Here is a 13,473-nt window from a genome sequence, read left to right as displayed (position 1 = left end):
TTTTCTCTCTTAACTTTGTAGATATGTGTTGTGAAACATTTCACTTTTTTTTCCTTAATCCACAACTAAAAGTAAAATCATAATTCCTGACGTATAGGACACAGATGCTTTAGTTGAAGCTGCATTTATGCACTAGATGTTTTTGGACATTACCAGGGAAAATGCCAGACACTTAAAACAATTGTTGGCTTTTAGTGAGTTATATGTATTTGGATTATCAATTTAGGTTCAGATCATTTCTAGAAGATTGGCCTAATATTTCGAGTTACAAAATGGTATGTGTCATTTCATGTTTTTAACAGTTTCATAATTCTTTTCACTTAATGTTTAGGTTGCTTGGAATTAAAGGAAGAAACCATTGAAAACCTTCTTGCTGCAGCTTGCCTTCTTCAGCTTCCTCAAGTAGTAGAAGTGTGCTGCCATTTCCTCATGAAGCTCTTGCATCCATCTAACTGTTTGGGAATCCGAGCATTTGCAGATGCTCAAGGATGCATTGAATTAATGAAGGTGGCCCACAGCTACACAATGGTAAGGAAACTTAAGTTTTTAATAATAGAGACAACTGTATTATCATAGGTTAAAATAATTACTATCCCTGCATTGAACAACCTTTTTTTTTTGTCTTTTTGCCTTTTCTTGGGCCGCATATGGAGGCTCCCAGGCTAGGGGTCGAATCGGAGCTGTAGCCACTAGCCTACGCCAGAGCCACAGCAACGCGGGATCCGAGCCACGTCTGCAACCTACACCACAGCTCATGGCAACACCGGATCGTCAACCCACTGAGCAAGGGCAGGGACCGAACCCGCAACCTCATGGTTCCTAGTCGGATTCGTTAACCACTGCGCCACGACGGGAACTCCTGAACAACTTTTTTAAGTTTGAAATTAATTTTGCATTTTTGGCACACTTTCATTATGGGATATCATACAGTATTTAATAACCTCAAAGTAAAAATTATCACAGAATGGACTTTATGATTGCTTTATGGCTTTATATTATATAGGCAATATAGATAGATATATTGACTATTTGAGATTTTAAATGGTGTTTATATTTTTTTTCTTAATTGCTCCTGACATAGCTATCTTTTGACAACTACTTCCACATCTGGCCTTTTATTCTTTTCTTTTTCTTTGTAGTTAAGAGCTAACAGTTTATGCCACAAAAGCTTTTTATTTTTTAATTTTTTTTCATCTTTCTGACAACCTCTCTACCGTGGACTGAGTTGTATCAACCAAAATTAAAGGAGTCTCTTTTGTGGCTTGCCTGATTAAGAACTTGGTATAGTGTCCATGAGAATGCAGATTCAGTCCCTGGCCTCGCTCAATGGCTCAATGAGTTAAGGATCGACATTGCCACAAGATGCAGCTCAGTTCACAGATGTGGCTGTGATCCAGTATTACCAGATTTGGTGTTGCTGTGGCTGTGGCATAGGCCTCAGCTACAGCTCAGATCCAGCCTCTAGGCGGGGAACTTCCATATGTCACAGGTGTGGTGTGAAAGAGAAAAAGAAAAAGAAAATTTAATATTGAAGTCTTACTCCAAAAATGATGGTATTTGGAATTGGGGACTTTGAAGTTATTAGCTTTAGGTGAGGTCACTGTGGTGGGTCCTTCATGATGGGATTGTAGCTTTATAAGAGACACTAGAGAGTTTGCTTCCTCTCCCTCCACCTGTGAGGACACAATGCGAAGATGACCATCTGCTAGCCAGGAAGAAAGCCTCGCTCGAGAAACAAATCTGCTTATACCTTAAACCTGGGACTTCTCAGCCTCAATAACAAGGAGAAATAAATTCCTGCTGTTTAAGCCATCAGGTCTATGGTGTTGTGTCATGGCAACCCAATATCTCTAATACACTTTTAATCATAACATAGTATGTTAGGTATGGGTTTGCCTGTAAGATTTGTGGAAGGATATTCAGAGGTATAGAGTGTGTCGTATTTATTGGTATAGTGAATATTGGATTTCAGAACTCCTGGGAACTTCTATACTAAGGGGAAATTATTTAGATATATAAACCAGGTGATTATTTTTTTTTTGTAAATTTGACTTTCAATGCCATTTTCATAATGGGTTTAAACTTCTGAATTCCAGTCAGTAAATAGTCTTAAAATACTATAAGCCTATTTTATACTTTTTGATTTTGACTATATATACAAATATGTATATATGTAGGTATTTTAACAGCTTTATGAGATATCAAAAATCATTCAAATTGTACATTTTAAATGTTTGAACTTCATGTTGTATGTTTTTGCTGTCATTGTTATCTCCATTCTAGAACTGAATAATCATTTACAACAGTTTCATACCCATCCTATTTCATATCCTAGCAATAATCAATCTAAAAGCACTTAAAACAGTGCATGGCATATAGCAAGTCTTATATAAAATGCTACCCCTTTTTCTATTGTTATTATTAACATTTTTAGTGATTTAATTGTTATTATTGAAACAATTAATTGTAAAGAATAGAACTTTCCCTTTTCAAATCAAGGGAATAATTCACATGAAATAAATCTCATTAAGCTTTATGGTTGCTATTTATTTAAATACTTACTTTGCGATTTGTCACCTTTTCAAATTACTGACAATTGGCCATTTAAAAATCTTCTCATTATTATTCTTAGATAGAATTTCAATATTATTTTAATTTTCTTCTTTAATCCTTTAAGCAGATTAATAAATGGAAATATAGAAATAAAAGGAAGAAGATACATGTTTTGTAATTCTATAATAAAATTCTTCATTTGAAATAGTCCGTGACAGAGCACAGTACTACTGCTGAAATTATGTGAACCATATAAAATCAATGTAAACAAATATGTAATCAACCAAAATATCGAAGTCCAACTGCTGTCATTTAATTACACATACTCCATTAAAATTAGGAGCTCCTGGTTAGCTAAGCCAAAGAACAATATGCCTCCCTATCCAGAGGGATAATGGTCCCTTCTGGTCTAATTCAAAATTATTAATTTAGTAATAAACATGTTTTTCTTGCAGCTGCTTGGAATGATCTGCAACTTATCACACAATAGTAACAATAAGTCTTTAAACACTTTAAAATATATGCTTTATAGTAAAACATAAGTAGAACAGAAATATGGAAGAGTTCTGAGTCACTCAATATTCTCAATAACTCTATCTTAATTTACATTTGAGACTGTGAATTGATTGCTAATTATGTCATGTCTATTGGAATCAAAATTATTTCAAATTCTTTTGAAAACATGAAGCTCCAGTATTCTCCAGATTCTCATGGCTTACTATTTTAGTGGAGAAAATTTACTGACCAGTTGTCTTCCTAGATTATTATTTTCTCTAAGTTCAAACACTTTAAAATGAGTGTTTGCATCTGACATTGTAATTTCTTGCTATATACTTGCTTCTGATCCATGTTTATTCCTGAGTATTTCCCTAACCAATCTATTCAGTCTGTGTTTTGGGAACAGATTTATTATGCTATCTTTTTTTCTTCTTCTTAACTGCTTTAATAACAAACCATCCCAGTTTTTCTACTACCTCTGGTACTGAATTTTATTTATTGGCTCTAAATATGTGTTCTTTGCTTGATTTATAACCAACGTTATTTTTTCTAATTTACAATTGCCTTGTCAAAATGTTTTAGCAATGAACTTGATCTTCAACATCCAGATCTTGCTGTCGGTATGCCTTCGCTTTTTATATGCTTTGCTATGTTTCCTTTGAAAATTTCACTTATTTATTTGGCTTGAGCTATTGATTTTGTGTGGATGATTTCAAAATCTATTCAGGGAAGGTGTCCCTGCTTGGCAGTGGTTCATGTGCAAAATACTGGAAAATTTTGATTGCATGCTCAATATTAGGTAGAAGTGTGAAACAAATTTTAATTTAAACTTTGGCTGCATGAAGATAGAGATAGCAACAAAGTAATTGAAGGAAATAGTTCTCCTGTACTCTATTAATCAGAATTCATTATGATACCTGTTCTCAATTCTGGATGTTACATTTTAAAAGCATTAGAGAGTGACAAACAGAAAAAAAGATGAGAATAACAATAAGTGTAAACATTTTATAATCAATTCAAATGAAGAATAGTTGAAAAATGGCTCCTTAGCTGGATAATACTGGGGTATGAATTTGATAGAATGAACTTGCATTTTTAAAAGTGGTGTTAAAGTGTTTTCTCATTGTTTTTTCATTTTTTTAGTATAAGCTTAAAAAAAGTAGTTTTTAAGTGTTTTCTCATTTGTTTTTCATTTTTTTAGTATAAGCTTCTTTTCAAATTAAATGTTATGAAAGAGTAATATTGTTGTTGACCAACTTTGTTTGAAGATGGATGGAAACTCCAGAGTCTATATCAGTCTTCTGACTTTTCTTTCTCTCCTGGTCTGTTTCTACTGATTCTCAATGTTACTTCCTTTCAAGGTCAACTTTCCCTTTAGAGGAGACTTCTGGATCTTCATTGTTTTAGAAATACTTCATTGTTTTAGGTATAGAAGATAGAGGAGGAAAAGCCATTATTTCTCCACACACAGATGCAGGGAGGTATATGAATAAAACTTGAAGTCACTTCTAAGTGAGCCCTTGAAAGTAATTTGCTTCACTCTCTAGACTGAGACAGTTGATGGGAGCCTTCTAGAAGTTCTTGAGGAATTGAGTGCCTTTATGGTGCTTTTGCAAACAATTCACACTGAACATAAGGTTGAGATCACTAGAAGAAAGTTCCCTGACATTTACTTCCAGAGCCCTTTCAGTGGCTGTTTAGAACTCCAATTCCCATTCTACAATCTTTCTTACATAGAACATAGAGAGACTAGTTTTCCTAATCTAACAATGTCTTCAACACATCCAAAATAGCAGGTTTAAACTCCATATTTTGATGGGCATAGTCCTCCACAGCTAGTTTCTGAACAACCACCTGGGCATTTTTCCTAAAAAATAAATTGAATTCCTATCACCCTTTCTAAATATATGTCATGAATTCCCTTCACTTGGACTTTACTCATGATATTCCTCACGTCTAGAGTCTCTGGTATCTAAGTCTAAGTAAACTCTTATTTCCAGTTTAAGTTCATCTATGCATAATAAATATTTTAAAACTTTCTTTGCATTCTCTCCCTCATTTAATCTCTTAGTATTCCTTTTCTTAGGATTATGTGATAAATTTTCTTCTGCAATTATCTTTTATATAGTTGTTACGGGTCTGAACAACTCTATTGAAATATTTTATGATAGAAAATAATCCTTTCCATTGAGATTTGTTTTGTCCCAACAAATTACCAGCACTTGTAATATATAAGTTAAATCTTACAATTCCCACCAATGTTCTTTTAGATTTATGATTCTCAAAACTCCTGAATTCAGTCATTCAACAGGACTACCCATAGTTTTCCTCTAACTTTCTTTCCAGTCATATTTCCTATCATTGTTTTCCCTTTTCACACAATTCCAGCTATACTGAACTTCTTGCTCTTTTTTGACTATACGCATATTACCTGTTGACCTTTGTGCTGTTCTTTCTTCCTTCTGCCATAAACACTCTTCTACCAAGTATTTATATCTTTTCTTTGCCTCACTTAAAAATCTGCTCAAATGTCACTTCCACAGAGATTGCTTCTATAGAGAATTCTACAGAAAGTACCATTGCCTTCAAAACTCTCTATTTCCTTACATTTCTTAATATCCTTTAAAGTACTTTAATTCTCAGGTTTATACCATTTATTTGTTATTAAGTGTTGTTTGTCCACCCTCACCATTAATGAGGTATATCCTTGGGAGCATGTTTTTTTTAATTTTCTGAACCTGGGAACCTAGATAAATATCTGTACATAGCATTAATTGGTTGAATGAATGAGTGAAGGGGTGAGTGATTGCTCACTACTATGTACCAGGAGTTGATGAAGGTGGCACTGGGGATAAAATGGTGACCAAAATAGGTAAATGTTGCCCTTAGAGTCAAGTTGACTATGTTGAATGCAAATAATCACCATAAATACCAATTATATGTATGGAAAATTCTACAAAGAAAGAGATTAAAACAAGTAAAGCCTCTTTAAGTAAGTGATACTAAAACTGTTATAAAAGATAAAGCATAATTAGTCCAGTAAAGAGTTAGTTAAAGAATATTCATGACATAAAGAAATGAATATACCAATGATCTGAGATGGGAAGAAGCTTTGTTCTATTTAAGGATATGCAAATGTGTTGGGATGGTGGGACAGGCAAAGAAGAGGCATTGAAAAGGAGCCTGGAGGATTTCCTGTCGTGGTGCAGTGGTTAATGAATCTGACTAGGAACCATGAGGTTGCAGGTTCAATCCCTGACCTTGCTCAGTGAGTTAAGGATCCAGCGTTGCCATGAGCTGTGGTGTAGGTCGAAGACATGGCTTGGATCGCAAGTTGCTGTGGCTCTGGCGTAGGCCGGCGGATGCAGCTCTGCTTACACCCCTAGCCTGGGAACCTCCATATGCCCTGGGAGCGGCCATAGAAAAGGCAAAACGACAAAAAAAAAAAAAAGAAAAGGAAAGAAAATGAGCCTGGAGATTTTGGCAGAGCAGAACTTTGCAGAGTTATGGAGACTTTGTTAAATAATTGAAATAATTGGTATTTTGTATTAAAATAATGGTAACATTGAAATTTTCTGAGCAAGTAAGAGCCAAGATTTAATTTTAAGACTAATCATCAGATAAGCATGAAAAGAAGGCAAGAAGAAAGACCAAAAATAAGGTTAGTACTACATTACAGGCCATTATGTGTATTTGCACACACATACTGGATGAGTGAGAAAGAAAAAGAGAAACAGGTACCTTTAGCTTCTGCCATCTTGTTTGATGGTAATGATTGTTTCTACTGGTGCTGGTGGTGCACAAGTTAAGTATATAGTATCTATCAGGCATAGCTCTAAGTGTTAAACAAACTTTGGAAATTTAATCCTTTCAAAAGTCCTGCAAGATGCATGATATATTTATTGTAAAAATGGTATAATTGAGGTTTAGAGAATTTAAATAATTTACTCTGGAACAATAGACAGAAAATACTAGAATTTAAGCCTAGAGCTGTCTTTTCACAAATTTCAAGCTCTGACTTATATGCTAATGAATATATAATGATTATATTTTATCCATAATATCAAGTATAATTTCTGATATCCAGAACACCTCAAAATATGGATTACTTGAGACAAATGGACATTATAACCCTAAAACGCAGACAAGAACTCCATGAAGATTTGGCCCCTCAGTGTTTTCATTCCCCCTGTTCATGTCACCCTCACTTTCCGCCCAGTGCTTCCAGCATGGCTTGCACCTTTCCACGATGTTTATGCTAGAGGCAGAAGCATGGGCAACAAGACTAATTAGAGGCTCTTATGTTCAAGGCCACTATGTCCAGTAGCTTTGAAAAGTAGGAGTATCAGAGCTAAAGCATAAAGCCTTCCGGAGTCAGTGTAACAGCAGCAGCCGTTTCAGGGTCCAGGACTCTAAAAAAAATCCAGTACATGGTTCACTTGTCCTTCAGGGCCACTTAAGCAATGCCAGAGATAATGAACAAATCTTATTTATGTGGTTTCTGCTTATTGTTTTGAAATACCTGACATTTCTCAAGGTTTGAGCCAGCAGCATGCTTTTTAAAAATCTGTACCAATAACCCTTCTAATAAACTGTACATTAGAGTTGGCTTTGGGAGAACAAATGGAATAAAGTGTCTTTGCTTTTCAAAGTCATCAAAATAAAATTCATTTCATCCATATACCTCTTAGGACAATTATGTGACATATTTGTACTAAAATGGGGATTTGAATGTTTTCTTTTTCTTTCATTAATTATTCTGTGTTAGTCCTTTACAGCATCTCATATACCTATATGGTCTGAGTAATGAGTTTAACTAAGTTGGTATGCAAATGTAAACCTGAAAATGAGCAAATTTCGACTTTCAGAATGTCTTTTAAAATTGATGATAAGTGAAGGTGCTGGGTGAGGACAATAACAAGTTGGAGGACAACTGTCATTGATGCTTAATCTTCACACACCAGAAGAAAGCATGTGAAAGTCTATGTAGATAGGAACTACCTCTTTTCTTGTTTATGATTTTCTTTGCTTGCTCTGTCCACAATTTTTTTTTTTTTTTTTTTTGCTTATTAGGTCTGCACCCATGGTGTATGGCATATGGGAGTTCTCAAGCTAGGGGTAGAATCAGAGCTACAGCTGCTGGCCCATGGGACCTGAGCCACGTCTGAAACGTCACGGTTGCAACACTAGATCCCCAACCCACTGAGCAAAGCCAGGGATCAAACCCACATCGTCATGGACACTAGTCAGATTCCCTTCCATTGCACCACATCGGGAGCTCCATTACCAGTCTAATGTAGGAGCTGTTCCTACATTAGACTGGTAATTCTTCACAGGTAGTTTTCATTTTTGTCCTAACTCACAGTTAGTGTCTATTGGCTTAGACTGGAAGATGATTTGAGTGGAGGAGTTTCCAAATATTACCTCTTAGTTGCGTTCAGTGTTCTACAAAAACAGGATATTCAGATGACACCAGATAAATTGATAGAGGTGTATAAGAAATAGCAATATTATAACAAATAATTATTTACTCATGTAATTGTAGTTTGACTATATAGAACTTTGTAATTGTTAAGATTCTATAAAATAACCATAGTGAAATGAACATTTATGACAGTTTCAAAGACTAATTAAGCATAATCACAGAGGATCAAATGAAAATTATAATCTTTCTAAGGCCTCATTTTAGACACAGCCCATTTCTTCTATTCAGATGCTCTTTGAATATGTTTCTATTTTAGGCATTCATATTCAAATGGAAGACATTCTATTTTAAGAAATGCATCCTTCTGCATTGTTGTTGATAATGGTGAAAATGATAATATTCATTTACTTGGAAAAAATCTGTTTGTTGTAAGAATTCTTTCATTTACATACTCTAATTTTATTTTCATTTCTTCTACTGAGCTATTTCTAAAACACGAAGACTCAGCACTCAGCTATATAGTCACACCACAAACATACACACATGTAGAGTTTTTTGTTGTTACCGTTGTCCAGCATGTTTAACTTTTTTAGCGTTGCCCTATGTCTTGAATTGATTCTGTGACAATACAAATAACAAAATTCTAAGAAGGAACACTAATGTTTAAAAAATACCCTTATAAACCCACATTTAAGGGATTTTCATAGTCACTTGTAAGTAGTCCTTTATGTTTAATTATTTCAGTCATTTAATCTATAAAATCCCCTTCTAAGATAAATAATATTTCTACCTATCAAAATAATTCAAAAAGGACTTCCTATATGAAGGAAAACCCAGAAATGTTTTGGCTACATTGCTGCCCTTTCAGTTTGCAGCCACAGTTCTTCAACAATGAAATAAAAAATTTGCTTTAGTACTGATTTTTTAATGCATGTGGAAAATCCTGAATTTGTATGCATATGAAAGTATCGCTTTATTACAATAATCTGCACATCGTGAACCAATGTTATAAAATATTTATATTTTCCATTAAGGTAATGAATCACGTATTATGGAACTTATTTCTTTTTATGCTTCCTTTTAGATTTTTCTTTTAATGTCATTTCTGTTAAGGAATGTACTTGTCCTTAAAGATTTTTAATGGTATTTTTTTTAAAGAAAAAAAAGATAAAGGTATCAAAGATAGTTCACAAGAAACATGCTAATTCAATCTTTGCCTGAGGAGAAACCCAGTCTTCCCTTTGTGCACAGGGCAGTATAGATATGGGGTTGATCATTTCCTTAAAATAATGCTTTCAGAAATGCACAACCAAACACAATTTAAAGAAAAAGTAACTTCCAAGAGAGTTTCAGATGTTCCTCCCAGACCCAAGTTACTCTAAATATATTAAAGTTCTACAGAGTTAGATTATCTGTTCCATGAGGTTACAAACTGCATCTGGCTTGTTTACTGCTAGATTCTTAGTTCTTAGGATAGCACCTTCCTCATTTTAGATACATGATCAATGAATGTTTGAAAGAAAGAATAAATGAATAATTTCACATAATAATCTGAAAACCTGTTATAAAATTTATCAACTTAAGAAATATTATGATTAATAAATTGAAGTGACATGTATTATCTGTATTTTACAATAATTTAAGGTATTTTAGGAAGCCTAATTTTAGTTTCGATGCTGCTTTAATGAAATATATTTAAAAATAAGTACATATAGGCTGTACCATGATCTTTGGAGTTCATTAGCTTTTTTACATCAGCTATTTCAAAACTGCTTAACAGGTAACACTATTCCACCTACTGAGTGTGTATATATTTATAAATAAAAATAAGTTTAAGTGGATCTATTTCATATTTGAGGCCTATATTTAATATTTTGGAGCATTTCAAATAAACAATAGTCATACTTAAATTTAGTTTCCATTGCAGGTCACTCTGCTAACAAGGAATAAACCTAGTGGTTTCATAAAGGGCACATACTACAAAGAATTATTAGTAGGCTAAATGTGTCCTATTGTCATATGTAAGTGTAGTTTACATGACATAACACATCAAAATTTAAAATTATTACATAATAATAAGCAGAAATTGGCAAAGGTTTGAAAAATGAGATTCATCTCCTTACCTCACTATGTAAATTCAATGACTAGTCTACTTTAGGTGGTGAGCTTTATTCCAATGATCATTTGTAATTATTCCTATTGTTATATATTTGATATAAGACAATGTTTGTTTGAGCAACATAAAAATATATTGTAGTTATGTTAGAGTTATATGCTTTATAATTAGTAAAACACTTTCTGGAAAATAATGAAGATTAAACATTTTTTAAAACAAAATTGACTATTTTATCAATACCAAACCTAAGTGGATTTAAGACTAAAAAAAGGTTCAAGCCAGATACACTATTCCTAAGCATTTATTTAAGACAATTTGCATTTTAACTGGAACTACAGTTAAAGGAACATGAAGAGTTTCCAAATATATGGATAGAGATAGAATTCACTTTCTTCTCTGGTTCTATTTGAAGGAGAATAAATGATGATAATTAAATGAGGAGACAGGATAACACAAAAGGTAGAATAAGCACAATACTTTTCCAGAAAATATATTGCAATTGAACTAGAAGAAAATTAATGGAGTTAAAATTAGAGTTTATGCATAGTCACTGATTAAGACATATATGCATACATTTACCTATACAAGTAGACTTCTTTATCAGCATTGACTGAATATATTAATCAGGAAATAGTTTATATTTTAAGTGGTAAACTCTGTAATAACCCTAGTTTACATGGTTTCAAAAATTTACATTTTCCACTTATGTATACTTGGATCATAATCATTATTATTATATTCACTTTCATATTTTAAAAATGTATAAATTTGATACAGAACTAGGAAAAGCATAAAAAATATTTTGAAATCATTTAGAATAGTATCTCCATTAGTTAGGTTTGCTTCATCATCTGTATTAACAGGTACCATTTGAGGATGCAATAATGTGCTCTTTTTTACTTTGGAATAGAATGTGGCCAGTTGTATTTTATGAATTATTCAGAAAGATTACAGAGAAAGATGTCATTACATATTGTATATTTGAAAGTCCTGGGTATTCGGTAGGTAAAAAGCCTTTAGTGATTTGTGATGGTTTTGTTGTCAGTAGGTTGAAACCTCACTTGGCATAGGAAAGAATATTATTTTACTAGAGCTTTGAGAATAAAAAATGGACAGTTTGACAAACTCACTTGAAATCCATCATAGTAAATTGACATTCTATTTTTCACTTTTAAAATTATAAAACACTGAGAATTATTGCCTTATTTTATTTCAAGAAGGCAGATATAGGCGTGATGTTTTCCAGCTTACTACAAATAACATTTTGTAATAACCATAACTTAAGATAAAAAACACTGAGATCTATAAACTTCTATTAGTAAATTCACCTTTTGGCAGTCCAGGCAATACAGATGGGAATCAATGAAGTTTCAGCTCTAGGCCAAAATAAAAGAATTTTCTGATAGATTAACAGATAAAAAACTTACTGCAAGATTCAGTTTGGATGAACAATATAATATAGTTCAAACATCAACTCTTCATTCAATGGTATTTTTCAATATCAAAGATTAGTAGAAATAGATGTATTTTACTCACCCCAAACCAAAAGCTGACATAGTAATATAGAGATCCCTTTTACTTATTTTAAAAAGGCAGTATAATACATATCAGAATTAGATTTTGAATCATACATAATTCCTTGCAAATATTAGTTTTTATTGTTTTCACACAAAATTATGACTAATAATATTTTATAAATGGATTATTAGTGTATTATAGTCTTAGAATTAAATACTGTGATCTAAAATTTTAATTAATAATGTCTTAGACTGTGTGACATAATACTATTTATGAAAAGATGGCACAAAATTGAGATTTAAAGGAAAAAAAAATGATCAAACTTTTGCCACAGACACTGTGGAAGTATCTCCAACCAGACAGATAAACTCGATATTTTCTCAAGCCCTTCTTTAAAACAGAACCTGAAGGTCTAGGTTGAACTCTATCATGTATTCATTTTGTCCAGAACATGTTCCCACCAGTGCTGATTTAATTTGGGCCAAGAGTTTCATACTTTAATTAGTTTCAAATTTTTCCAAGACCTGATCACTAAAGGCATTTGAGATTTTCAACACCTCTAGAGCAAAAAAAAAAAAAAAAAAAAAAGTTGAATTACAAGAAAAAAATACATTGAAAATGATCAGACTTATCTTTTAAACTATGTTTAATGAAACCATGTGTCTGTGTCTTTGAGCAATTCACTGGAGATCTCTCTCATTAATGTAAACTGATGAAGTTTGCTAGAGAACATGCTTATCCTCTGTGGTCTATTACAGCCTTATGATTTTCCAAATATCTTGTTAAGTCTGAAATTCCATGAAATGTAAATGTATTTCTAGATAATGTGGCTAAGCACCATTTTACCCTTAAATAATTAAACCTTAATGTCTCCACAAGTAGAATGTTATCTGATAATAGTAGGGGATTATTAGATAATGGGTGAAGAAGGAATAAATATTTCACTTTCTTTTTTCCAGATGTTTTGTTTTATAAAAAGAATATTATTGAGATATAATTCACTTACCAAATGTTTCATAAAATTAAAGTGTACAATTCAATACTTTTTATCATATTCATAGAATTAGCATACATCACCGAATTAATTTTAGTGTATTTCCATCCCTGCAAAAAGAAAATCCATACCTATTTTCAGTCATTCCCCATCCCCAGTGGAAGCCTCTCCGGTCTTAAGCAATCAATTATCTACTTTCTGTTTATATAGATTTTCCTATTATGGATATTTCATAGGAAGTCAATCATGTAATAAGTTGTCTTTTAAGACTGGCTTCCCTCACTTAGTGTGTTTTAAGACTTATTTATGTTATAACACGTGCCAGTACTATTTTTTTACTGCCAAATAATTTTATGGATATACACTTCA

At 32.8% G+C, this 13,473-nt stretch overlaps 1 protein-coding gene across 1 annotated transcript in view; it reads left to right on the top strand.

Annotated features, from left to right (window-relative positions):
- KLHL1 (kelch like family member 1) overlaps positions 1 to 13,473 on the top strand; it is a 384,315-nt gene that overhangs the window by 178,640 nt on the left and 192,202 nt on the right. The window contains exon 4 of the mRNA XM_047756059.1: positions 332 to 528. Within this exon, the coding sequence (XP_047612015.1) occupies positions 332 to 528 (197 nt within the window). The remainder of the gene's footprint in view (positions 1 to 331; positions 529 to 13,473) is intronic.

This window comes from Phacochoerus africanus, chromosome 13 (assembly GCF_016906955.1).
Source record: "Phacochoerus africanus isolate WHEZ1 chromosome 13, ROS_Pafr_v1, whole genome shotgun sequence".
NCBI lineage: Eukaryota > Metazoa > Chordata > Mammalia > Artiodactyla > Suidae > Phacochoerus > Phacochoerus africanus.
Note: the sequence above shows the minus strand (reverse complement) of the source record. Positions and strands in the feature narration are given on the sequence as shown.